The sequence below is a fragment of the Dermacentor albipictus genome, chromosome 1, assembly GCF_038994185.2.
Source record: "Dermacentor albipictus isolate Rhodes 1998 colony chromosome 1, USDA_Dalb.pri_finalv2, whole genome shotgun sequence".
In the NCBI taxonomy this organism is placed as follows: Eukaryota; Metazoa; Arthropoda; class Arachnida; order Ixodida; family Ixodidae; genus Dermacentor; species Dermacentor albipictus.
This window is the reverse complement of record NC_091821.1, coordinates 130,900,708-130,928,356: the sequence shown is the minus strand read 5'-3', so window position 1 is coordinate 130,928,356 and position 27,649 is coordinate 130,900,708. Positions and strand designations below refer to the sequence as shown.

General features: G+C 45.4%; 1 protein-coding gene across 6 annotated transcripts in view; it reads right to left on the bottom strand.

Annotated features, from left to right (window-relative positions):
- Window positions 1-27,649, bottom strand: part of MYPT-75D (Myosin phosphatase targeting subunit 75D) — a 410,236-nt gene that overhangs the window by 6,877 nt on the left and 375,710 nt on the right. For all 6 annotated transcript variants that reach the window (XR_010562827.1, XR_010562826.1, XR_010562829.2 and 3 more), the window contains 9 exons: window positions 23,118-23,188; window positions 21,408-21,553; window positions 14,147-14,250; window positions 10,450-10,574; window positions 10,223-10,348; window positions 9,377-9,452; window positions 7,062-7,179; window positions 6,491-6,602; window positions 936-1,241 (listed from right to left, as the gene is read on the bottom strand). Coding sequence is in view for 1 of the 6 variants with exons in the window: in XM_065425335.1 (XP_065281407.1) it covers window positions 936-1,241; window positions 6,491-6,602; window positions 7,062-7,179; window positions 9,377-9,452; window positions 10,223-10,348; window positions 10,450-10,574; window positions 14,147-14,250; window positions 21,408-21,553; window positions 23,118-23,188 (1,184 nt within the window). In the remaining 5 variants the exon portion in view is untranslated. The remainder of the gene's footprint in view (window positions 1-935; window positions 1,242-6,490; window positions 6,603-7,061; window positions 7,180-9,376; window positions 9,453-10,222; window positions 10,349-10,449; window positions 10,575-14,146; window positions 14,251-21,407; window positions 21,554-23,117; window positions 23,189-27,649) is intronic.

The window sequence follows — 27,649 nt, the reverse complement described above, 5'->3', positions numbered from 1 at the left end:
GATGGCACACACTATGCTGTGTGTGTTGTCTCTCTTAGTCCTTGTCCTTTGTACTGTACCTAGTTTTAATTATGAATAACCAACCAGCTCAAGCCTTCGACCCTTGTTAGCTTCATTTCTGGTCAGGACCAGTTAATTGATGACACAGAACAAATTAAATACCACTTCAAGATAAAAGGAAAGGCAGCTCAGTCACATCTGTAAACCCCAATGTCTCAAGTGAACACTCAATTCAATGCTCTTCCTCCACTCCACCGAGTTGAGCACACTGCCACCCCTTGACCGAAAATGAGACTGTGCTTCTCAAGAATTTCCATGGAGTGTTAAGGAAGAGCAGTGACCACTTCTGTCAAGGAGAGGGGCTGCTATCTACTTCCCTCGAGTTGAAGTGGAGTGTTGAGTGGAGGAACGTTCTAGAATACAGAGTAAGCTTCTCACACAGAAAAAAGCACTTGCAGATATGATATGCAAGGTATATAAAATTTTATGACACTACATGCATTTTTTCTAATGCAGCCACAGTGAGAAGCTGGAAACGGTCCGTCAGTCATTTCCGTTACACTGATGACAATGGCAGAGTCATCGCCATCGTCAAATCATTGTCATTATCAAGTCATTGTCAGGCCACCTCCTCATCCTCTTCTGCACCCTTGCCATAGGGTGAATAAAAAGAAAACTTTGGCCACCACTTAATTGCTCATCCGGCAGACATTCCAAACCCCAGCTAATCTGCGGCTGCTCCAAGAATTTGCACTTACTGATAAAGCAGACTACTAAGTAGTAGCAGGCCAAGTAGTACTAGTATAGTATATTATTTACCACAGCTGTAGTAACATCACTTCCTTTTGGCAATGGCTCACGTACCCAATGCTTAAGAATAGTATCAGGAGTGCAAGCTCAAACTCGGCATGCCTACGAGCACTGTAAATACACACCTTGACTGCCTCCGCAGCGCCCCCCTGGTGCCTTGCCGGCATTGGCGAGACCTCAGAATATGACGGCGGGGGCATCGGGGCTAGTGACCCCAATGACCCTGGGTCAGCCACTCCTTCCAAGCCACAACGATTCGGGGAACTTGCTGCCCCTGCCACTTCCACAGCAGTGGTTGGAGAGGCCAATGACAGTGGCACAGATGAGACTGTGTTGGCCGGTCGCTCGCTCTCGCTACCAGGGCTTGTCAATGAGCCAGAGTCGCCATTCATGACATCACCTTCAGACTTTCTCCTCACTGCCTCTTCATCCTGTCCCAGAGAGACAAAGAAAAAAATACACTTGACCTGGTTCAAGGCTAAAGTGGAGACATGTCACATGGCTACAGGAGCACTGGACTGCTTTTACAGAAGGTCCAAAGTACAAAACTTTGCTTCATCGGTAATTTTAGCAGCAAAAGAGTGACGTGTAATGAATTATGAACTGTATGGCGGGCCTAGCAATATACTTTACACTACATGGAGTAAACTGAGTCAACTGCGCACCATTATGAATTTTTTAAATAAAATATTGTTCTTGCATAACTTTTCCAAGTGATCACAATGTTAGGCATAAGTCAAATTACAAGTATTTACCTTTCACTTAAGTACTGACTATGGCACATGTTGCCTTGATTCAATGGTACCATGTTAGTAGCCTCCCTTGGCAACACAGCATTAATCTGTTTAGCATATGCTATTGCATCATTACCTAGTGGGTCATCATTCCTTCTTAGGAGAAATTATTTCGAAGCAACTTGGTTATAAATTATGGATTTGTTCAAGTTTTACAGTTAACTCCCTCTGGCCACACTCGGCGCTGATCCTGTCCGCTCCTTCCCTGCAGCCACTACTTAGTTTCTAGGCACCTTAAAGAGCACTCAAACAAAATTATTGCCTTGTTTTAGTTCTTTAATGGATAGCCGCCAACCCAGTAATGGCATGAAGTTCTAGTACCTCAAGAGTGCAACAAATACAGTAAACCCTCGTTAACTCAAACCTCTGGTAGCTTGAAACATCGGTTAAGCCGAAATTTTTTTTCGACCGTGGTTTCAGCTTATATGTTCATCGCCTCTCATCTTAAAAAGCTTTTGCGCCGGACTCCGGATATCTCGATTTTGAAAATGCCAGGAAAAAGGCAATGGAGCAATGTCGCTTGCAGTTGTTTTTGACCTGGCGGCATCGCTAACTGTGCCAGACGCCGCGCTGGGCTGCGCTCCCAGCTTATCATTCCCCCTTTGTTGTCTATCACCGGTCACATGCACTTGCTCGCTGCCACTTGTTGTGGCCTCACACAGCAGCTGTGAACTGGGAGTTCGCGCTCTCCTTTTTCTCTAGGATGCCTTCCTGTCCTCCTCGCTCACTGTAGGCAAGTAGAACATCGAGGCACCCCATTTCCCCCCCTCTCATGTAGGACGCTGTCAGTAACAATCAACATGGTCACAGCGGTACCTTGGGCAAGATGATAGGCACTTTTGAGCAGGTGCAATCAGCGCATGATCAAAAGATGCCAGCATGCGAGTCCACTGCGTTTCAGTGAGATTGCCGCTTGATAAAGACACTCGCTTCATGCTCGCGCGACAGGGAGGTGTAAATGCCACGTCACTTGTGGGCGTCTGCTAATTGCGTGACAATATTTTGCGCCCTCTGGTAGTTTTGGTTTTCGAAGTAAGATCGTCTGGAATTCATTACTATGCAGAAAGTAGCAGCATCAGCTTTTTGTATGCCTGAAAATGGTTATGCTAGGATAAATGGCTTCAAATATTGGATCAGGATCAATCGCCATGACTCTGTGCCAAGCATTCTGTCTTGGCACAGTGCTAGTACCCTATTCTCCTTCATGCCTGCTACCCCAACCAGACGACCAGTTCCTGTCCTCCTGTAAGCTCTGCGGGAAACCGGGAGACTTTCTTCACGTCCTCCTCACATGGCCCTACCTTCAAACAACTTCCAGCTCCAACCATGGCGGAATCATACTCGGAGACTCTTCTAGCCAGCTCAGTTGCTACAGACCAGCGTCGGATCATTGCCAATGCCCTTAAGCGGATAGCGCTCCAAGGGCTCTCCTTTGCTCTATAAGGATGGCCCCCTAAGGGCTGCCTCATGCCATACAAGGGGTGTTTTGCACCCCCCTTGCACTTGTTTGGCAATAACTGTTTTCGCTACCACCACCAGTGCCCCTAGACAGCAACGTCTCTGGTGCCGATGCACGCAGAAGTGACCGAAAAAATATTACCATACTTGCGGACAATGTTCTGTGGCAATAAAAGGAACGCTATGGAGCCAACGCGTGCACAAACAAGATTGCTTCTGAAGTAAGTCCCATATTTTCAACCGCATTAGTTTAAGCTACGGAAGAGAAATCATAAGCATCTTATTTGAAAAGCAAAATAAGACCAAATACACCACTGAATGTTGACTTATTTTGCGGCTTCTACATTCTGCATCTGACAGCAAAAGCGAAACCGTCGCACATGGAAGCTGCGTCAATTCAGCGTCTGTTCCGAGAAACTAAAAGCACTGCCAAACACTGCCGGACTACTTGGCGCGCGCATCACAGGTACAGAAGCTCCGCCCCCGTAGCTTTCCTTTCATTGCCGCAGAAAGTTGTCCGCGAGTATAGTGGCATTTTGGAAAGGCTGCATGTTGTCTATGCGCAGTCAGCGAGATTCTATTTTCATGGTTTTTCAAAGATTTTTGCAGCAACACACCTTCAATATCAACAAACCAGTGGACATGCTGCTTCCTTTAACCTCTAGAATCAAGTCACACCGCATAGACATAACAACATGGAGGGACTAACAAGGAAACAAACATGCACCAAATTTAGCATAAATTACCCAGTTGAATGTTCCATTTTCTCTGTGTAGGCATTCTACATCTGGGATCCCACGACAAGCGATATAGACAGAAGAAACAAAAAACAAGCCTGGACAAAAAGCTGGGAACTTGGCCTAGTAAATCAAGACACGGAGCAATACCTACATCCCACCATAATATTACACTACTTCCATAAGTACTGTATATTCCGGCGTATAAGTGAAGTTTTTTTTTCGGAATTTTTCGTCAGTGCATTTTATAGAACAGTGCGACTTATACAATTTTTTATTTATTTATTTTTTTTCAGGAAAGAACTCCCATCAAAATCGGATTGGATGTTATGGCCACGCGAAGTACGCTGGTTTGACCTCCTCTGGCAGTTGCTATGGATTGTGTGCGCACTATGGAGGTACCAGGTTCTTCTCATGATCGAGTTGCCAAGCGCCGTGCGAGAAAAAAAAGATTGTGGGGTTTTATGTGCCAGAACCACTTTCTGATTATGAGGCACACCGTAGTGGGGGACTCCGAAAATTTCGGCCACCTGGGGTTCTTTAACGTGCATCTAAATCTAAACACACGGGTGTTTTCGCATTTCGCCCCCATCGAAATGCGGCCGCCGTGGCCGGGATTCGATCCCGCGACCTCGTGCTCAGCAGCCCAACACCATGGCCACTGAGCAACCACGGCGGGTGCCGTGCGAAAAGTATGTACCAGCAACGTAAGCGGCGGCACGCCGACCGCGAGTCAACTGACTCTGAAGTCGTCACATCTGGAGATCGCTTTCAAGATACGGTGTGCACCGCTGCGCAAACTACGCAGTTGCTACCAGAGTACAAGCCCCCTCCCTCCCGAGCTGCCTTCCCGCTTTCCTCCCTTGTGCAGGATTCAGCTCACCATCATACGAAGCAGCTTCCACTTGCACATACAGCATACGGTACGCTGGGACGATTTTATAGGAATGGCACTTAGAGGAATGCCGCTATAGAATAGCACAATTCTATAGGAATGGCACTGATAAACTTGTGTTGTGACCCGCATTCACGAAGTGAAACGTCGCTGTATTTTTTTTTAAAATCGCTTACTGAATGAACGGCACGGCTTATACGCTGGTGCGACTTATATACCGTTTTTTTTTTTTTTGAAAAACTGTCATTTTGAGGGGGATACTACTTAGAGACCGGAAAATGCGGTAAATCATAAATCATGACCCAAGCTGGTATTTGTAAGCTGTTTTGCTATGAATAGCAGCTACGAGCTGGAAAACAGGCCGACAGTACTTGTTCTTTCATCACGCTCAGGTATGACACGATGCAACATAAAAGCAGCAGCGCAACCATCAAGCAACCAGCATTGATAGCTGGTGAGAGTGCAGATTAGGATGAATCTTTGCAGGTATGTTGGGGGCATTGTGAACAATATGCAGGCGAAATAAAAAAACCTGGGCTAACTGTAGGAGTGACAAAAAATGAAAAGGAGTGACAAGAAATGACAAAGTGAAATAATAGCCATTGGGATGTTTTAAAAAATTCCTGCAAGATAACTAAAAGCAGAACTAGAGTGAAACTGAGGAAATCGAGTGAGTTCTTTGCAGAATATACCAGAGCAGTTACAAAGATGTGGGAAAACTGGTAGAGGGGTCACAAGAAATGATCGAAGTCTAATTGAAGTGCACCACAGAGACAATGGAGAGACTAAACCAATAGCCATTTGAAAAAAAAAAAATTAAAAAATTTGAAGTTGATTAGGACTGGAATATTCAGGAAAACATGCTAAGATGTAGTACGTGGTGAAAATTTCAAGTCCCAAAGGGAATTGGGAGATGTACAAGAAATTAAAGTGTTACGGGGGCTACTAAGATGCTTTGTAAAACAGTGAAAATCTTAACATTGTTCCAATGTACACACGGTGCTTTTATGAAAGAATGCACAAGTGTGCAGCCTATGATCCGCAGCAGCCGCTATGGTGCCACCACTGGGTGAATGCAAGAAGCTTTACAGATGCTAGCAGCAACTCGAGGTGCCGCTTTGAACTTTTTTTTACTCGACTGTAGCAATGGCTTGTCATTTGCAGTTCTTCTGGCTGCTGATTGCTGGTGCTAGAAGCTGTCGAGCCTATCTTAGTCGCCTGTTGCCTGCTGGTGAGTCGACAAGGAGTGCAGGTCACATAACTGCGCGTTCCCTTTTATAAAGGCTCTGTGTGCATACACGGGAAGAAAGATTTGAAGCTGAAACTTTGCACAAGTATCTCTATGAGCCAACGTGCACACTGAAAATGAAAAAAATTAGGAATATTTAGTAAGCCCGTTATTCAGAGCAGGGTGTACTCAGCAGCAGCAGCAGAGGATAGAACACATGAGCAGTACATATCGCAAGAAAGAAACCCAAAGGGTGCTGTGTGGCATAGTGGCGTGGATCCTCTTTAGTAAGACGTGTGAAAGCTTCCCTGATCTCTCACATATGATTCTGCCTAGTAACATAAGCTTGCTAGGAGTGCTCATTACTGCAGTTAGCAGTTAATTAGGTTAAGGGAACCAAATAGTCACTGGTGTCTATGAGGTCTTTTTTCTCTTTCTTGTCTCACTTCAGCTGTTCAGTACATGGGAAGAAGGTGAAAAGCTTGACAGTGAGCAGTTGGCACAGATATTCCAGCAAGTCTGTCTACACATCTCTGCACTGCCTTGCCACTTGAAGTAATGTACTCACCTCATCCTTGCCCAGTGGTGCCTGCTGCTCTTGGCGGATGCGGGCTTCCTCACGGGCCTCTCGGCGGGAAATCATGCCTTTCTCACGGATGCTTGTTCGACGCACCGATTGGCTGCAGATGTAGTCATTGGTAAATAGGATGGCATGGTAAGATAACGTCCCTAGTCAACATCAACGCATTATAGTGACTACATCTTCAAGCCTAGCCTTCAAAAATCACCTAAACAGTATTGCTGATAGCCATGCAAGAGAATGTCTCAGCAGAAAGGTAAAACAAAGTTAATCTGAAAGTTGTTGTAAAGTTTGCAGATAGCATTACATTTGCTTGACAGCAATGCAGATACAGGAACTGCAATAAGATTCTTCATTCCTTGAAGTTCCCTGCAGCAACAAACAGTAAGCTTTCTAGGAGCTCTTCATGTTCGCCATTGCAGCCAGCAAGACATATCAAATCAAACTTTTTAAGCTAGCAGACATTCTGAAGAAAAATTGGCTAAGAAGTAGAAAAGCTTAAGCTTACTACAGTGCACGTTACAACAAACTTTCATATTCATTTTCAAGGAACACTTACCTGCGAGTATTCTGGCTTTGTGAACGCCGCAGTTTGTTTGGCTGCATGGCCCTTTTTGTTTCCATTTCACTTCGTAGTTGCACAATTCTCTCCTTCAGGTCAGGATCTTCACAGATGTCTGCAGCAACCAGCAGCAATCAATCTCATATGTCTAGGGGCCTTCATTCACACATTACATATCTGAATTTTATAAGCCAAGGACTGGGCCTGATAAGACAAACAAGCTAACATCAGCAGTAGCAGGTGTTTCTCACAAAACATAATAGAAGCTCGACACAGTGTTCGTAAGACTAATTTAAAATGCCTGTGGCTTTCCCTTCCCAACATAAGAAAGAACTTGACAAAAGCATTCTTTGAATCCACTGTCACAGAACTGTTCATTAACCCTTTGAGGGTCGACGCCGTAAATATACGGCGCCGCGAACAGGTCCGAAAATGGTCGATGCCGTATATTTACAGCGCCGTCTGTACGTTTAAAAGGCGCGCTAATTTCCTAACTTTTTCTTGCCTGGCATGTGCTGCCACTATGTGGGAATACATGGAATTTTTTTCTCGAGTCTCTCTCTTTCGGTTTTCGTTGTATAGTTCTTTTTTTGCTCTGGAGCGTCTGATACCGCTCGCGCATTGGCGCCCTTGCAAGCGCGCGGCGGTTAGTTTTGGTTTTGTTCCGCATGCGGTTTCGGCTTCTTTCGCTCGCAAAACTGATGGCTATCTCGTTATCACTCAAAGGGTGACCGCCTGTTACTCGCTCGTTTGCTACTCACAGGGGTCCGCATACGAAGGATGCCGCCTTGCATGCGTTTCCTTTTTTGGCACTTCATTCAGAAGTTTCCTCCCACGGCTGCTCAGGCAAGCAGTACCCAGAGGAGGTGCCACGTATGCGCCAACACCACTCGGCAGCAAAAATATCGCAAGGACACAAGGTACATGTGCGCTGTGTGCAACAAACCGCCCTGTGTGGAGCCATGCTTCAAGGACTACCACACGCTGAATAAATATTAGTGCAAGAGGAACATTTGAGATTTGGGAACAATTTTCGTGTGCGCATTCTTCTCGTGTGGACATTGTATATAACAATGCGCCATTTTTTTTTTATTCTTATAACTTTATTTGCTATTTTTTGTTGTTTTTCATGAATAAACAGTACATATATGCCAATGGAAAACATTTTTTCTCACTTTACGGTCACCCTAGAAAAATTACAGTAAATTTTTTCCGAAATAGGTCTCTCTGAAGAATTTAAATGTACAATAAAAAAAATCGACCCTGGGTGGTCGCACATGGCGAAAAAAATCAACCCTCAAAGGGTTAACCCCTTAAGCATTTTGGACCAGCCTAGCTCGTGAATGCTTACTGGTGAACATAATTTTGGACAAACGAAGCACGGCCACTCAAATTTAGTTCTGCTACATGGATGGCAGCACCATGTCAGCACATGAAGTCCACGTTTATGGTGCTCTTCTGGCCCTTACTGGTAGGAGATATTAAAATATGACGTCTGGCATTGACAGCTTGTACATGAGTCGCACATGCAAAAGAAAGTCGCTGTTTGACCCTAAAAGTGGGAGTGACAGTGAAAGCAGCAAAGTGAAGCTTTGCTCTTCAAGCAGAGAGGATTATGACACTGTTATCAACGATTCTTCTACCGAAAGTGATGATTTTGAACCACTGCAAAATAAAGCATTTTCCTCAGTATTTTTTTCTTTTTTTTACTGTATCATTTGTGGCAATGACCAATGCCTATGACAATGACCATATTAAAGGAACTTGTAGCTGGGCTAGTTTGTAATCCATTTTGGTACCAGCTTCAGAACACAAGAAAATGCACTCAAATACATGCACACACACACACACAAATGCCCAAGGGGGATCCTTTCTTGGTGTTTCTGTGTGCGAATGTTTTTTTGCACACTGAAGTTGCTATTAAGACGCATATATATTCCTTACTGAAGTTGTAAAATGGGGTTTGCGTGTGTGAAGCATGAAGTAAATTAGTTAAAAACACTTGAGAAGTAATTTATAATCAGAGAAGCCTGAATATATGCAATTAAAAGAAAGCTAAATAAGGTTTTAAGCAGTCACATTGCTCTAGTGCTTCCATTGCAGACAACCTTGAATCACCTTATACAAGGAACGTTTGGTACTAGTACAGAGATTCTTACGATCACACTCCCATGTTTGCACAGTGAGAAGAAAAAAAACTGAGCTATGCAAATTATCTACCTTATTAATCATGTGGAGTTGCATCTTAAGCACAATAAATCTAGTGAAGAGTGCACGAAAGATACACTATCATAGAGGTAGCAAATCTTTACCATATGGTGTCTCGCCATTCTTGGTGCGTGCATTCAGGTCAGCACCAGCCTGTACCAGCATTTCCAACACGTCCGGCTGCGGTCAAGAAGGAAATATGTAACACATTGACTATATTTTGTTATCACATTTATGCAGACTTTTCTGAGTAAAACAATGTATTAGATACAGTTAAAATTCAATACAACGAAATCAGTAAATCGGCACTTCGTTATCTTGAAATTCTACCTTTTATGCAAATAAGTACAGTCGCTGACAAATTTTTCTTGCATAGAAGAGGCCTTAAAATTTTTTGAATTATTGGGCAATTGGAAAGAAGTTTAGATGAGAAAAAAGAAAGGTTATTTCATTGAATTTGAGTCTGAGACCAAAGATATAGTTTCATGCCATGTCAACATATCTTCACATCAGCAGTACAAAGTGAAGCCTGCGAAGGTTTCGCGTCCACTATGCCACAGCGGCTGATCATAGTGGGATGAAGTTATCATGAAAAGCACAGGCACAGGGGAGTGAATGCTTCGGCTGCCTTTTGTTTCAATGCGTCATCGAAACACGAGATTACACGACCTCCAGAACTAAACACGCTGGAAAACAGCGCACATGAAGCCCCCCCCCCCCCCCCCGGCTCAGATTACTTTCAATCTGTATATCAGCTCAGCCACCCCGACAGCCATGCGCAGCTGAGGCCAGGCTGGAGACACACACTCCCTTGGTCCTTTCCATTTAGTCATCTCAACTTACTGTTATTCTGGGTGGGCCATCATTGAAATTTTTCTGGTACACCATTGCAAAAGTAGAAAAAAAGAGGAAGAAGAAAAAGGTGAAAGCAAAGAAGAAGCATCACTCACATGACCCCAGCAAGCTGCTGCATGAATCGGCTGCCATTGGTCATTGTCGCATACATCTGTTGACACATGCTGATCCAGGAGGAACTCGACCACAGACACGTACCCATTAGCTGCTGCAATGTGCAACTGGAAACGGAAATGAGGACAATGAGGTAACAAGTAGATAAGGCCACTTCATCTACATGTAGCATACATTTACACACAACATATGAGCATTGAATACTTACAGGTGTGGCACCTTGCTCATCCCTGAATTCCAAGTCACCGCCCGCGTCACTTAGGCCCTTCAAGTCACTTAGCATCATTACTTCATTGGCTGCCCTGGTTTCATCAATCATTTCCTGGGTGATGCCTGGAGATTGGGAGGGAAGGGAGATGATAGGATATGTTGACAGCATTAGCAAACCGAGCAGCAGAACTACAAATAACCTCTTCATTTGAAGCTATGAAGACTGCAAGCACAAATCGAGTCCCAGGAATGGTTAAGCTTGGAAAAAATAAAACTGCACCACTGCCGACTCAAGTGGCCAAGCAAAAGCTGAACAACATTAAGTGGTGGCAGTCACTGTCTGGAATATCCATGTATAAATTCCACTGAATATGTGTTAAGGCTACAAAAAAGCAATGCGTTTAACGGTGCTGTCATGAGAAATTATTTATGGACACTATGCAACAACAAAGGCTGATGGCAAGAGATGACATGTTCAGGCATGTTCTGCAGGGTAAAATTATCAATATGTGCGGATCTTCCGATGCAAATAAATGATTGAGATGTCGGACTAGCAACTCTTTCTTTACCCCATAATAAGAAATCAATCAATTCAGACAACGGTTTTCTTTACATGCTGCCAAACATAAATTACACAGTGTTTCGACAAGCAAATGCATCCCCTGAATAGCACGGAGACTACTCTTCGAGTTTATGTTTCAACTGTTCTTCCCTAGTATTTTGGGAAGTCTTGAATAAAACTTACACTAGAGGTGCCATCAGACATTGACGTGTGCGTTGCAAATTGTCCGAAAATAATGACACAAAATGTGCACTTTAGTGACTGCAGTAATCCAAGGTGACAGCACCAGTAAAAACTGTGCTGGACATGTATTACCCAATATTCAGTAATGGCTGCTATGCTTTATAATTAGGACCTTTAACACACACCTAAGACTGAGCATTATTTTGGCTTTTATGCTTTAGCTAGTACTATCAAGTGCAATTTCATTCGTGCTTGTGTGAATTGCTTTCATTCATCAAGACCTTAACAATATACATTAACAAAATATAGAATAAATAATTAAATAAATAAATAGGTACAAGGTGTTGGACCAAATTTTCCTTAATTACAATGAGTTCCCTGTGACATGAGCATAGCATAAATCTCAGCCTGGCCCTTGCATAACTTGCACAATGATCTGGTAATTTAGTGCTATACAGCCAACATAAGCACTCTTTTTTGTTGTTAAGATCAGCTGAACACATGATGCAGAGGCCTCTGAGCTAGTTCAAAGTCCCTAGCTTGGCCAGCTTGCTTTGACAGAGAAGATGGTCAAGCAGAAAACTAAAGGCCATGGTCAATGTTCCCCTCGCTGATCACCATTGTTTTTGAATTCAAATACAGAACAAAAGGAACTGGAACCTGTGCCATGAGAAGGTGACAATGAAGTCGCGGAAACACCTTGTGCATTGTTAGTTTACAGATACTTACTTTTACAAAGCTATTACTACTCCATATGGCACAGCCGTTACTACAGCTATCTTTGATCCCCAGCAATAAGTTTAACTTGTAGAAAGCGATACCATGCTACGGTATGCATCTTTTCATCTCAGTTTTCCTTCATTCCCAGCACTTCTCATTAAAATAAATTATTCTTTTGTTCTCTGCGGTTCATTTTTTTTCAGCACTTTCTGAAATTTGAAACAAATCATTAGATGATGGTGGTGGTGGTGGTGGTGGTGGTGATGATGATGATGTTTTGTGGCACAAGGGCAAAATGTGGCCAAAGAGCGCGAGGTCAGCATTAATTAGTTGGCAATGGAGCGATGAATTATGAGAGGTAGATGTGACATGGCTGTAAAGGAGGCTAAAAACAGTCACTGTAAACTGTGTAAAATATATATGTAGTAAAATAATGATAATGACTTGCGAGGTATAATATAAACATACAACATGTACTCTTAAAAGATGATATACTAATATAAATTACAATAGCACTGTTGCCTTATCAGGGCCCTTGAACGCAAGGGCCTGGAGACATGTCCTATACTAGATGTAGCTAACGCAGCAGCAGCATCTGGTAGAAGCTGTACTACGCAACTTTTAGACTGATAATGTACAGTGTAAGAATGTCATTTAAAAAATCTAAAACATATTTTTTATCGAATAGTGCATTTGTGCCAAGAAACTCTGCTGGGTGTAATGGGACACTCCGCCGATATGCTAAAGGGAAGTGCTTTTTCGTCTCGATTTCTGCTTCCCGACATTCCACAAGCGCGTGGATGACAGTCAGCTTTTCACCACATATACCACATGTAGGAGGCTCATCACCAGTCAGCAAGAAGTTGTGTGTATCGTATGTGTCCCCTATTCCAAGTCGAGAAAACAGGATATCAATTTGTTGTGATTATTGACATCCTGTTTGTTGTGATGGGGAAGTGCTTAACTGCGGCTTAATTAGATAATGTTTATATGAGGTTTAGGTGCTCCACAAGCATTGCCAATAGTCTCTTAATTTTTTCTGAATGAAAGGTCTCAAATCTATGGCAGGGAGAGCTATGGAAGAGTCGACATCTTTTGATGCTGTGGATGTGGCGATTTCATCAGCTAGCACATTAGCCTCAATGCCTCTGTGCCCAGGCACTCAGCACATTATGACATGTTGATTACATGTATAAACAGTGCACAAGAATGTATAAAGGTCAATAATTACAGTATTTTAATGCGTTTTTAGTGACACTAAAGCCTTGACTATTCTTATAGAGTCTGTATACATAATTGCCTTTCATAGTTTTTACGGTTTGAGGTGTTTCACAGCCAATAATAGTGCATATGCTTCAGCCATAAAGATACTTGTTTGTGCATGCAGAATGCCGAAACCTGAAAAGGACGGACCGACTGCTGCATAAGACACACCAGCATGTGACTTCTATGCATCGGTGTAAAACTCCGGGCAGCAACACATCGACCAAAGTTCAAGGAAATGCATTCGAATGTGCATCTCAGGAACACGCTTATTGACTTCAAGAAACATGTCACATTCCACAAGCTGCCACTGCCACGGCAATGAAAGCTTCACTGGAAGCATTAGATGGTGCTCTACAAGTGGAACACACATTTCTTCACCGAGATTCCTCACATGCAGTCAGAAGGGCTCCCTTGCTGTGGGCCGATTGTTGAGAAGTATGGCACAGGACATATAGTTTACAGTTGTGAAACAAGGATGTTCAGGATTTTAGTTTACTTACAGATAATATATGAAGCTGGAATATGACCTCTGTAGATGGAGTGAGGACTTGTTTGATTCTACGTAGAGACTTTCTACAGGACTTGTCTTAAAGGCACCAGTCGAGAGGCGCATACCTAAATGATGAACTAGGTCTAGGATTTTTAATGTGCCTGGTGTTGCGGAGCGATAGGTTATAGCACCACAGTCATGACAAGAGCGGACAAGGCTCTTGTACAAGTTAATGGAAATTTTTTATCACTGCCCTATGTTGTGCATGACAGAAGCTTTAAGAGGTTCATTATTTCCAGATATCCCAGATATTTATGACCTAAATATGCGATTTCTCAGAAGAGTACACAGTTCAGAGGTAATGTAACAAGAGTTTTGTAATTATTCACCAAGACCAATGAAGCCAAAGCACAACTAAACTAGCCAACATTTGTTCTGCTGACAACAAAGGATAAAAGTACAGGTCAAACTTACCTCTTTTTGCCATCTCAGATTCAATGTAGTCTAGTGTCGGCTCATCTTCACATATATCATATGGCATGTTGCCGTCGGCATTGACAGCTAAGAGGTCAGCACCTCTGTAAGAGAATAATGCAAACCCCATGATTAAACTTTTTTTATGTGACACACAAACAATATAGCAGACAGACCGAACACCCCCGAGGATTTTACTTACTTCGACATCAATTTTCTCAATTTTATACCACAATGGGCATGTCTGTACAGATGCATGTATCTGCATTACCGTGCTCAATGTGTTCGTATCACCAACATATGTGTATGCCATCAATACAACATTTAGTATATGGAGTATTAATTACTCCGGCCTTGCATCACTTTCAAAAGAGTCTATATGGCAATCGTCCAAAAAAGCAATTCCACAGCGGCAAATAAGGGTCTATATAGAATAAAGGTAAACTGAGCATGTTGGTACGTATTCATGCTGAAATTTCAGTGTGAAAAATAAACGAGGATGAAAGGGAGACCACACGACACGAGCAAAAAATTGTACTGAGCACTAGTTTTTCAGTGGAAGGGCGTATGCTGTCTTACAAAGGTATAAATGCATAATGACCAATTTTTGCTGAAACAAAAATTTAAAAACAAATAAGCAAGGAAATGACCATGTAATCTTTGTCAATTAGAAAGGACATCTCTTTGTCATGCGGTGATACGGAAGGCTGGCTCGCACATCTCGTCCCGTTCTTACTCATTTACTTCTTTGTTTTATTTATTCATTCATTCATTCATCCCAGCGACCAATTTATTTAGTGGTTGCCATGAGTGGACAATACAAAAGTATGATTGAGAGCACAGCTGCAGTAGTGGTATTTCCAAGTGGGATGAACGGACTGGTCATTTTAGATAATATGTAACATGTTTCAGCGATGGCTGTTTATATTGAAGATAGTGGACTTAAGACGCCATAGTATCTTTTGCAGGACAAGATTTGCAACAAGGACGGACAAAGAAAAACTCCCTCGTGGGTAATTTATTAGCCTAATTAATTAATATTTGTTAACTTCTTTTTAATTGCCAGCATTATGCTTCCAATGTTAATTGGAAATTCGTAGCTATTGGCAAGCTCACAGCAACTTTCCTTTTTAATTGGATGAAAAACCACCATTTAAAGCATGTTGGCGTGAAAAGTTCCAAATCATTTTCAACGCAAAACTGAAACCAACTGTGTCAGGAGAGCGCGTAGCCATGCCTTAAAGTTGCATTACACGAAACGCCCACCAAGGTAAATATATGTGGTAGCAAAGCTTCCACAGAAGCCCATACATTCAAAACATGGCAGTTCATGGATGGTTCATCGGGCTTAGTGCCATCTGTGTGACAAGAGAACACTTCAGGCAGAACAGAAAATAGAATGACGCCATATCCCTTAAAAAAAGAAGCGATGCCATTTTAGTTTCGAAGGCGCAAAACTTATTTTGGTGGCCTGTCATTAGGGCAGTACTTTCACGTGTCCTGCAATTTGGCACAATGGCAGTTGCGAACCTTTAGGGCGCTTTCGGTGTTCAATGCTTGTCGCATCGTCGGACACCAAGCCTGCCGGCCAGTGCAGCCACATGGAGGCAGCTGAGTGAAAAATAATATGGCGGTCGTAATTCACTACTCCTGACTGGACGTGTTACCCATGATGAGGCACACCTCACGAGCACAACGCAACTACAACTCAGACAAACATTGTGGGAGAAAACAACAGAATGTGTGAAGGGGGCGTGTAGTAGCAGGCAAACTTTACGAGCAAGTCTTTCTGGATGCTGCAAGAGCTGCATTTCATTGCAACTGATAGGAGTATGTATACACTTTTTTTTTTCTTTAGCAGACACTAAAGAACAGGGATTAATGTCTAATTTTAGACTGAAAGAATCGTTTTCTTTCCTGGCCTGATGGATATAAGAATAATTTAAAAATTCATTTCTTTCAATATACAATAGAACCTCGTTCATACGTACTGGCAAAAAAATGCAAGAAAAACATACTAACCGGGAAAATGTACAATCCGAATTAACTAAAAAGTTTGACAGGCTCCACTATTGTTGACATCACGTAATGCGAAGCATTGCGCGGATTGTTGCGGCATGAGACGCAGACACGCGTCGAGCTGGTGCACTGGTGCTCCGGCGGCCCGAGGTGTATTTTGTTGTTTTCCTATTGTGGGTGGTGGTTTAAGAGGGCGATGGGAAACCGAAACGAAATCGAGTTGGCGGGTGACGTCGGATGCCACCGAAGCGAAATGTGTTGCCCACGTGATGCAGCTGGGAACAGCGGTGCGTTTGGATTATCGCCTACTAAAAGCGCGCAGTACGCTACCAATGGCACTACGCGCCACGCACTGTGAAACAGGTAGGTGCAGAAGCTTATCACAATAGACAAAAACAGCACCGCGAGCAGCACTGCTGCGCCAGCTTTGAGAGCGCCACATGCGGGGCAAAATTCAACTAGCAGGTGGTACGCCTCTCCCATCTCTTGTTCGCACCGCCTTGATTGCCTCTTGCACTGCGCATGTTTGGGAGCATTTCATACCGCGCGGTGTGTGCCTACGTGTGTGTGCGTGGACATTTTATTCGAGAGATGGCGTACACACTTCTATTTGCCATTAAGAAGATCGCTACGCTTACGATTATTTTTATGGCTGCTATGCGGCAAAAGGGCAGCGTCTACTTAGCCATGTAAGTGACGCTGAGCAGGTAATTGGAAACAACATCGTATGTGCTGCCAGAAAAATCATCGGATATACGATGCGTGTTATCTAAAGTCATTTTTGCAGTTTCCCACAAAATGTTTGCTGCAAATCCGTGTTGTCTCTGATGGCGACAATGGACTTCCATCGACACTGTGTGGAAATAAAATATATCGCCGCATAGCACAAGTACGAAATGCGCACACAACTTTAGCTAGTACGTCCCCTACCATATAAAATAGAAGCAGCAATGTAAATAGCTTGGCCATTTTTTTAACAGTGTTCAAGAGACCGAAGTTCAAAGTATTAGTGATCATTTCTGCTTCAGCAATGCCGGCGCGACCAAGACGCGGGCGTGTATCATCCAGTAACTCGGCTGATCGGTACAGTGGTGATGCAGGAATGAACTCCGGTCATGTACAATGCATCGTGCACATATTAAATTTATAGGGGAATATGCTACAAATAGGGGAATATACTTGTCGCAATAGGATTGGCAGCGATAGCTGTGAATGCCGTGCGCGATGACCCCGGAGATTTTGTGGTACCGAAGTGAGAACCCGAGCGCGTGCCGGCGTTATCACGTGAGACGGGCGGGCGAGTATTGCAGTGAAGCTGCCGCACAGGCAGCTATATACTGTTCTCGATCGTGCGCGCCTTGCGCATTTTCTTGTTTACATGGGATCCAGCGACCGGAAAACGTATGACACGATCGCAGCTTGGCGACGTACTGAACGCTGGTGCCGAAACTTTCTGTGTTCCAGGAACGTATGAACCGGAAAAAGATGAGCATAATTCTATTGTTTCATTTTTTTTGTCCTCGATTGCAAACGTTGGCGCCAGGAAAACATACGTAACAGGAACGTATCAATGAGGTTATACGGTATTCAAGTTGTGTCTGGTCTTTAATTAAAAAGGTGTTTTTCTTTAACAATGTTTGTTCCCTCCTCACCTAGTCGTGCTTCAATCCCTGCTCTCATGACCGCCCTTGCTGGTGTTGGTTATGAAAGGTGAGGCGTTAATTTGCAAAGGCTTATGGGACAAGTCGTCTGCTCGGCGCTTCCGGTTCAGCAGATGACGGTTCCAGCGCACGATTCTCCGTACGCGGGTGCTGGCCACGCTTGCTCGCTGTGCACTTTCATTGCAAGGTATCGCCGATGCTGCTAATTTCTAGAGCCTGTGGTGGTCGCATCAATGACTGACCATGAAATTTTAGTATAGGCAGTGCTTTAAAATAATATTTTTTGGCCGAATCGATCGAACACGTGAATTAGCTATGTGTGCTGTCGCATTTTCGTGCTCATCTTGAATGACGAGTCGCACTTCCTTGTTCTCAAATGAATTCTATTCGTGCCAACGATCACAAGGCTGTAGTATTGTCCTTATAAAGAGACGTCGAAAGCATATTACGGCAAATTAAAGCGTGCGGGGAAGCCAGATGCGGTCGACGAACACTTCTAGCACGACTCACGTTCCATATCTCACACAAAAATCACAAAGTGTGCCAAACACAAGGGGTATACTGCAGCTTTGAACACTAGAGACTTTTATAACAAATGTTGCATGAAGTTGGAGAAAGAGATACTACGTTAAAACATAGTTAAACCATGCCGACCGCATGGTCAACTTTTTGTTATTACACATGTTCTAGGAAATATCAGTAACGTGGACGGCAAGTTATTTTGCAAGACAACACTTATGTGATTCATATGTAAACGTTGCGAAATGTATAAACGTCCACTGTAAAATTATATAAAATTCTAAATATGTCATACCAACTTGCCCAAGCATCTACTTTAGCAGTGATCTAAAAGTTCGAAAAGCCAAATGTGTGGATGATATTTTTCTTAGGGAAAGTCAAGGTTCTTAGCAGCCGTGCGCACTTAAGCAACGCAGTTTATCAATGGCTGTGACAGGTGAACACATTAGTGTATACGACAGCCTCTTGCACAAATCTGATATTCACGACTGAAATGCTACAAAATCACTCACATACTCGACCCGAACAGAACTGATGTGAGAACAAGTGTGACTCTTCATCCAAGACAAGCACGAAACTGTCACAGCACACCTAGCTAATTCACGTGTTCGATCGATCGGCTGAAAAATATATATTGTTTATATATATATTAAATATATATATATATGCTTGCGCTCAGATTTCGAGGTCAGTCATCGACATGACCATCAAAGAATCTAGAAATTAGCAGCGTGGGCGATACCTTGCGATGAAGGCACAGAGAGAGCAAGCGCGACCGGCCCCGCAAACACAGAATCATGTGCGGAAACCGGCATCTGTTTAACCGGAAGCGGCGAGCAGCGGATGCATCCCATGAGCCTTTACGAGTTTGAGCCTGACCTATTGCTTCTGGGCCGTTTTTTTCTTAGCAGCCGTGCGCACTTAAGCAACGCAGTTTATCAATGGCTGTGACAGGTGAACACATTAGTGTATACGACAGCCTCTTGCACAAATCTGATATTCACGACTGAAATGCTACAAAATCACTCACATACTCGACCCGAACAGAACTGATGTGAGAACAAGTGTGACTCTTCATCCAAGACAAGCACGAAACTGTCACAGCACACCTAGCTAATTCACGTGTTCGATCGATCGGCTGAAAAATATATATTGTTTTTATATATATTAAATATATATATATATATGCTTGCGCTCAGATTTCGAGGTCAGTCATCGACATGACCATCAAAGAATCTAGAAATTAGCAGCGTGGGCGATACCTTGCGATGAAGGCACAGAGAGAGCAAGCGCGACCAGCCCCGCAAACACAGAGTCATGTGCGGAAACCGGCATCTGTTTAACCGGAAGCGGCGAGCAGCGGATGCATCCCATGAGCCTTTACGAGTTTGAGCCTGACCTATTGCTTCTGGGCCGTTTTTCGCCCAAAGCTTCACAACCCATTTGAATCAGCTTTACAGCCACACCATAAAACAAAAGAAAACCTTGCCACAACTAACTGCCATTGGCTGAAAGAACTGGCCCTCGATGATCAGTCATGTGAACCCGCTGTCGATCAGTGCCAATGACTTCGCTTCCTTTTTCGGGTGACAAGTGCGGGCCTTATAAACCAAGACCGCCTCTCGTAGGTAAAGCTTGGCATTCTGACCACTCTGGCCGGCACGCCACGGTATGCAACGTGCCTTGTCGCGTCACCACTTGACAGGGCGTGGTTACGCGCGCTCCGACGCACTTGAGGCACGATCGGAGATCTTTGTTCAATACGCGTTCTGTTCGGTTGCTGCAATGTCACAAAGTGGCAGTATGAAAAATGTCTGAGAACGGGGCGGAGAGAGCAGCCAATCGGCAAGCAGCGAACTCCCCGACAGTTTACTTCCCTCGTTTGTTGTCTGCTTGCAGACAGTATACTACAAATCGAAATGTTTCTCGTCTTCCAATTAATGAAATCTTTATCTAAAATATATATTTTTTTCTTCTCAAACTCAAACACGTTTTCAAATAGTAGTACATTTGACTACTGCAATTCATAGCTATTAGTTTCTCTGTGTCATTCCTAGGTGGTGTAGCGCACAGTAAGAAGAAAAAGGAAAAAAAAGAAAGGATGGGAACAGCGGCACACTTTTCAAGAGGCAGCAACAACATTCCAGTGGCTCGCTGGCACCGATGATGGGGCCGATTTCGCTGTACAGCCAACGCACTATTTATTTCGAGAAACAAAAGCGACGCCGGAATTCGCTGTCTGCCATTTCTTCAAACGCGTTTCGCTCCGCCACCTGCTCTCCTTCCACCTCGAGCAACGCCAGCGCAACAACCTAAGTTCCCAACGCATGCGCCATTTTTATAGTGTACTAGAAGTACACTATAGCCATTTTTCTAGAATTATACTATGGATTGGATCCGAACGTGCTATTCAGCCGCCGTTTGGATCCAATCCAATCCACCAGACGCGCCATGCGAAGCCGGTGTCGTAACGAGCGATGATCGCTCCAAACTTCCCAACTCCCGTCGCGTTCGGCGCCTAGCAGACGACGTGCTCGGTTGCGCGATGATTGACAGGAGCGTGTCGTCATTTTGACGTCACCAAAAACGTGGCCGCGCCCAGCGGCTGGCAACATCGGCGCGGAGTAGGCCAATCGCACGCGCCGGTAACCGAACGAACGCGCCGAACAACGATCTCCGATCGCACCCTTGGTTTCGGTTTCACGCTGAAAATAACGAACTCTTCGCGGCAGCGTGCTTAGGATTTCAAAGTCGATTTGCTAAGAGCTCGCGATTAGTTTTCTCTTGTCGGCTCTTGTTGCGAACCTTGTCCTGCAAGAAGTATTATTGCATCTCGAATCCCATATTTCTAATAATTAAGAGACAGTCGTCGCAAAAACACACGGTGCGCGCGAGAGCGTGTGTGTGCTTGTGTACTTGAAAAACCTTGCACCGGCAATCTGTCCTTTTGTTACACGTTAACTTATCAGGTCAACCATAACAGGGACGCACGAAACACAGACCGGTCTTGTGCCGCGACTGCTGACAACGCAAGCGTGGCCACACGCCGGCGACAGACAGACCTGGAGATGAGGTAGCGGACGAGGTGAATATGACCACAGGTGGCGGCCGCGTGCAGGGGCGTCCACTGCTCGCTGTCCTTCGCGTTCACGTTGGCGTCGAAGTCGATAAGCAGCTTCATCATCTCCTCGCTGTCATCGATGCAGCACTGCGCAGACACGATCACGCACCATGTTACGCCAAGGCGACGGTCCAGCGTAGTAAACACTAGCGATGCGGACGGGAAAAGGTCAGCCGTACCTCCCGTATGACAGAGGGCCTGCGCCCTTTAAGCCGTGACACGCGAAGGCAAACACACAATGCATTTCAATTTGGGACACGGTCAACGCGTTTAGCATGTTCCTTGAATAAGCTGTCTGCGTTCACGTGTGGCGCACACGACTCAAATGGTGCAGGTTTTCTGCTTTGAGTGGACACGAAGGCGACATATACGGAAGGTGGCGTACGTCGGCCGTCGCAGAGAACTTTACGATATGTCATTCGGCTAAGCTCGGTGCACGCGTGCACGTGTGTTGCGGCAGCGTGCGCAGTTGGAGATTTAATCCCATGAGGTTCCTCCGACTGGCCAAAACTGCCACACCGGCGCCGCAACGGACGGGGCAAAAGCGAGAGGACCCACGCGTAGCTATTACGTACACATGATGGTCGCAAGCCCTGGATGCCCTGGAGATTGCAGAATTCTCTGCAGCACCTAGCAACTCGCATGCCTTCACTGCCGTGCTAAAAACGGAGCGCGACTGCTGTTCACGGATGCACGGCACGGAAGCAACAGCCGCACGTTCCGTTTAAACTTCGTACAAAGTGCGTCTATACACATCCGACAGTGCATGTGGAAACCGCGTCAGTATACGCACTGCCCTGGAAACAAAGAAGCCACCATCGCTGCTACGCAAAGCACTAACGCAGCAGTAAGTTGCCAGACTCTCGGCCCGCACCATAGAAACGGAGGCCTCTGCATCACGCTGGCTATGCCATTACTGCCGTTCCAATAACGGCAAACCAGATAACGAAAATGGTATATATACACTAACTCGCAGGGGAGTAAGGGCATAGGAGGGCTTTGTCCTTTCGCTCCTCCCGCAGAAATCCGTAATGGTTGCTGCCCCTCTAGTAGCCGAAAGAGCTTGCGCAACTCGACGGACCTCATTGCCTCCGAGGAACAAAATCTCAGCCGTGTTTTTGCATCATCATCGTATAGAAGGAGACGTGACTCGGTGGCGAAATGATTTGGAGGCGCTAATCTACGCTTGCCGAACTAGATCATCTAAGCAAATAAATGCAGCTACACGCAAGAAAATCGCGAGCATAGCTATATTTGCCCGCAACTTGGTGAGTTGGGGTAAAGAACGCAGGCCGTTTTCCTGCAAGAACCATGCGCTTTCTCATCGCGATATCGAAAAGACATTTTCGCAGGGCATTGAAAGCATAGCCAGACAATTGAAGAATAAGGCAGTTTGGCATTTACGCACGTGTGAGGCAGTTCAAATTTCGCAGTCGTACCACATACTGCTCTCCGACGAAAGTTTAAATTTAAAAAAGAAAATAGTCACCGGGGGTCGGCGTGGGGGCTTGACGCAGAAGAACGAAAGGAAAATCGCTCAGCGCAAGACCGCCGAAAGTGCTTTGAAACAGCCCAAAGTTAAACAACGTATTATGAAGTGAGCCCAGAGGAAACTACCAGAAAGTGTGTCGTAACCATTTGCGCACAATACCTGGTGCAATGCCGTGAGCCCGTCCTCGTTGGTAGAATCGGGACTCACTCCCAGCATCAGCAAGCGCCGGACTGAAAAGAACAAAAAAGGGCGAGCGACAAGTTCAGACGAGTAAATGGCTGCGGTATGTTTCGATGCCTGTGCCCAACACCAACAGCTCAGGAAAGTGCACAACACAACCAGCGAGCATAGAGCCGTTCAGACAGTCGTGTAGCCATTGATAAAGATTACGAAAGAACAAATCATGACACTTAAGAGGAAGCTTTAGCTCGGGCCCAACTCCGACGCGGCCTATTCAAATACATGTAAAAACGCAAAAACGTTTTTCTGAGATAACCCTTGGACCGATTTTGATGAAATTTGTTGCATTTGAGAGAGTAAGATAAATTCTAGTGACTGTTGGAAGCAGAATTTTGATTTAGGGCTTGCATTTTGTTAGAAATATTTTCAAAAATTCAGAAGTTTGAAAAAAATAGAAGCATGAAGTTTACAAACTAATAGCTCTGCATCAAGAACAGATATCGCGGTTCTGTAAACGGCATCCAGTAGATCATTCAAAGCGGACAAATATTGTATGTCATTTTACATCTTACGTGAATTTGTTACATTGTTTACGAGGGTTCTGCAAAAGTTGTAATTACATATTATTACATTTTTTGAGGTTCAAGTGTAACATATCAATTTTGTCCGCTTTAGATGTGCTATCAGATACAATTTACAGAATTGCGATATCATTTTTTCTTGTTGAGTTACAGAGTTGTATACTTGATAGTTTCGTTTTTTGAAAATTTTCAATTTTTGTCAATTTTTTATAAAATATTGAAGGCCTAACTCAAAAATTCGAAACCAACAGTCAGTAGATTTTAAGTTTTTCTTTTAAATGCAGCAAACCTAGTCAAATTTAGTGCAGTGGTTGCCGAGAAAAACGAATTCTCCTTTTACATGTATTTAGATAGGAGCACCCGAGCTAAAGCTTCCTCTTAAAAACGAGCAGCTTACCAGACAAGAGTAAACATAAAGCACCAGGGAAGCAATAAATTACTGCATTAGGTAATGACAGCTCTTAAGCGATCAAAAAACATCTCAGCGCGATAAAAACATTACTAAGAACGTCTGACCGTTTCATTTCCGACGAATTAATGAATGAAAAACTTTATTTAGTGAGCTTTTTCATTCAGCGCATCACAGGAATCCGTATGCTGCTCTCGCCACCTGACCGCTGGTTACGAGGCGCGCACCTGGTGTTCCAGGGCGGGGCTGGAAAGCAAGACCTCCGGTGGGATGGGTCAGGAGCTCATGTTGGAGTTGGGGTTAGTGAGGAGTGGTGCCTTTTCTTGGCTAAAACTGCATTCCCCTATCATGTGTTGGAATGTTCCTGGCTCCTGACACACGGGGCACTCCTACGCGTACGGGCTCGGGTACGTGCGGTTTAGTATGCGGGGGTGCGGGTGCGACTCTAAATCTGCCTATTGTTAAAAACGGCCAGCTGCAGTGCAAGTTTTGCCGTCCAGTTGCGACAGTGGCCGCAACTTTTCTGGAGCGCTGCCGCCAACCTCTAGCCACGGCGTGACTAAGTCGACTTTGTGTCGGGAACAATACGCGCGTCCTCCACTCTCCGTCGCTTCAGCTAGGATGCGTTTGACGAAGCAGGCTTTGTGCTGAAACCGCCACCGTTACGCTCTAGCCTCGTCGCCGTTGTGACTGAATGATTTCGGCGGGCCAACTATTGTTACCGATCCCACCAACGCGGACCTGTTCTGCTATGACTGGGGGAGTTGCCGCGGGAACGTCGTCAGAGACCTCTTCCCACGCGCCGACCAAGACGCAAGACAATGGCTACCCGGGCGCACTGCGAGAGTCCGCTCCGACTTCTACGAAATTCGTGTGATGTCGGTTTCGGACCGAGAACCTATGTGGTGTGTGTGTGCGTGTAAACCGTCCCGCGGTGAGGCGGCGTGTTTACGATGACTGGACGAACGTTTCCGCCACCTTGGAATCGGGGGAGGACCGAGTGTTTACAAACGGCTGTTGTGCGGATGCTCGACTCACTTTCTTAAGCAGTCATGTTAGACTGACACACTCTCTCAAGAAGTCGTGTTAGACTGACGTACTTTATCTCGCAGTCATGCTAGATTGATGAACTGCATGCAAATACTGTAAATAAACCCATATTCCTCGTTCTCGATGAGAAGCGGTCCTTCCCTTCATCAACGTCCTCAGCGTGGATAAGTTGGACGACGGCATGGGCCAGCTACCTTCTAATTCACGCCGGACTCCAATCTTGACAACGGGTTACGAGCGATTGGATTGAGCCCCCAATCCTAACACTATATGCTGTCTGCTGCTACCTCGTCAACTTGGGGTGTCGCTCGGGAAAGCTGTTTCTCGTCTCTGTAATTTTCCACTATGTCTACGTACGTAACCAGTGGCTGGCTCTTTGCGTTCTCTTCCTCCCTTTCCGCGGCTGTGGCCCGGTGTGACAGCGCTCGGGCCCTGCTGGAGGACAAACCAGTTGCCCTCCACTGCGCAGTGAGCCGGAACCCAGATTAATTCTATCGCTTCCCCTTTCGAAGGTTGTTTGCCTTTGAGTTCCCGAAGCACCAACCGGGTTACCCAGCCCGACTGGAAGCTTCTATAGGCTTGTTGTGAGTCTGTGACCACTCTGGTCTTGCCCGATACGGTGAGGGCCAGAGCAATTGCCACCTCTTCCGCTTCTTCGACGTTGTTTGTTTTTGCTACCGCGCACGTTAACAGCTTATCCTTGGTTGTCACCGTTGCGGTCGCCCAACTTTTTCCTCTGTCTTCGGAGGCGTCAGTCTCCCTTCTGACCAGCCAGCAGCCTGTCGTCTTTTCTCTCGCCTCCCATCTGCCGCTGTGGTGTGTTGGGCTCACGTTCATGACGAGTTGTTTCACCTTGATAGCTTCGAGCCAGTAGTCTGATAGTTGTCCTCGCTCTGTTTGTCTCGTCTCCTCTCAGCCGATCTTCTTAAGGACACTTCTGCCAGCCTTCGTTTGACTTAGGCGATGCTTCTGGCGGGAGCGGTGTTCCTCGATCAGTTCGTCCGCCGTGTTATGCAAGCCCAACGTCATGAGTCTATCCGTGGAGGCACTCATCGGAACTCCAATGGCATGCTTGATTGCTTTTCTGATTATCACGTCGATCTGCTTCGTTTCGACCGCGCTCAGCAGGAGATACGGTACCACGTACTTAATTCAGAACACCACGAAGGCCTGTACGAGCCTCAGGGTGTCGCTCTCTTTCCTTCCTCTGCGTATCGTCGCCACTCTGCGGGGCATGTGGAGTATTTGCTCCGTCATACCCCTTAGCTTTTTAACAGACGCTTCCGCCTTGTTGTTCGCTTGTATCACTAGTCCTAGGATTTTGACACTGGGGCCCAGCACAATGTCTTCTCCATCTAGCACCACTCTGATGTCTTCCTTGAGACTTTTAGGCGCCCGCTGCCGGACTATTACCAGTTCCAACTTTTGTGGCGAGCATCTTAGGTCGCATTTTTTTTTTATATTTGTCCACCACTTCCGCCGCCATCTGCAGCGTGTCTTGCATTCATCCGCGAGATGTCGTTGGCGCAGAACGCGTGCCCCAAGCCTTCAATTGCTTCGACCGCCTAGGGCAGGCTCAGGAGTACCATGTTGAACAGGGCGAGAGGACTGAGCCTTGATTGAGCCTCGGTCCCCCTACTGCCCATTTCGATGAGCGGGGATACTTTCTCCCCCACTGTGATTCTCGCTTTCCGATCCGTTGAAAGCCCCGCGCGTAAATGAAGACCCATTCTCCGCAGACAGTGCCCTGGAGGTTGGTCAGGACGTTGGCATTCGAGACGCGTCAAACGCCCCCTTAAGGTCAAGTGCCAGGATGGCGCGTGGCGAGTGCCTCGTGGCCTGTTTCATGATCTCTTCTTTGAACTGTATGAACACGTCCTGCGCGGTCAGGTGCTTTCGGAAACCAAACATAGCGTCCGGCATTTGACTGGTGACGTCCAAGTGTCTCTGTAGTCTGCTTAACACCATCCTTTCCATCACCTTGCCCCCGCTGGACGTGAGGGAGATGGGTCTCAGATTGTTGATGTTTGGGGCTTTCTCGGTTTTGGAATGAACCTGACTTTTGCTTCCTTACATCTCCTTGGCAGTTTGCCGCTCTCCCGGTCATCATTCATGTGCCTGAGGAGCTCTTCTCTCACTCTGTCACTCAAGTTCTTCAGTAGTCGGTACGTGATGTTGTCCAGCCCCGAAGCGCTCTTCTGGTTGCTCTCTGCTATGGAAATTCTTAGCTCCGGGCCCGTAAAGGGTTCATACAATTCCTCGTTGGGCCCGCCTCGGTACGGTCCCAGCCGTTCTTGCTCTTTTCCGTCTTGGTGCATTTCTCAAGTCTTCCATTAATTTCTCCACGTCCCCGTCGTAACTGTTCAAGGTCAGCGCCATACTCCTCTTTGTCTCGCTGTTGCTTGTCATCGGCTCGATGAGGTGCTTGAGGAGGTATCACGCTTTCAGAGTGGATATAGGGTTCCTTGCAG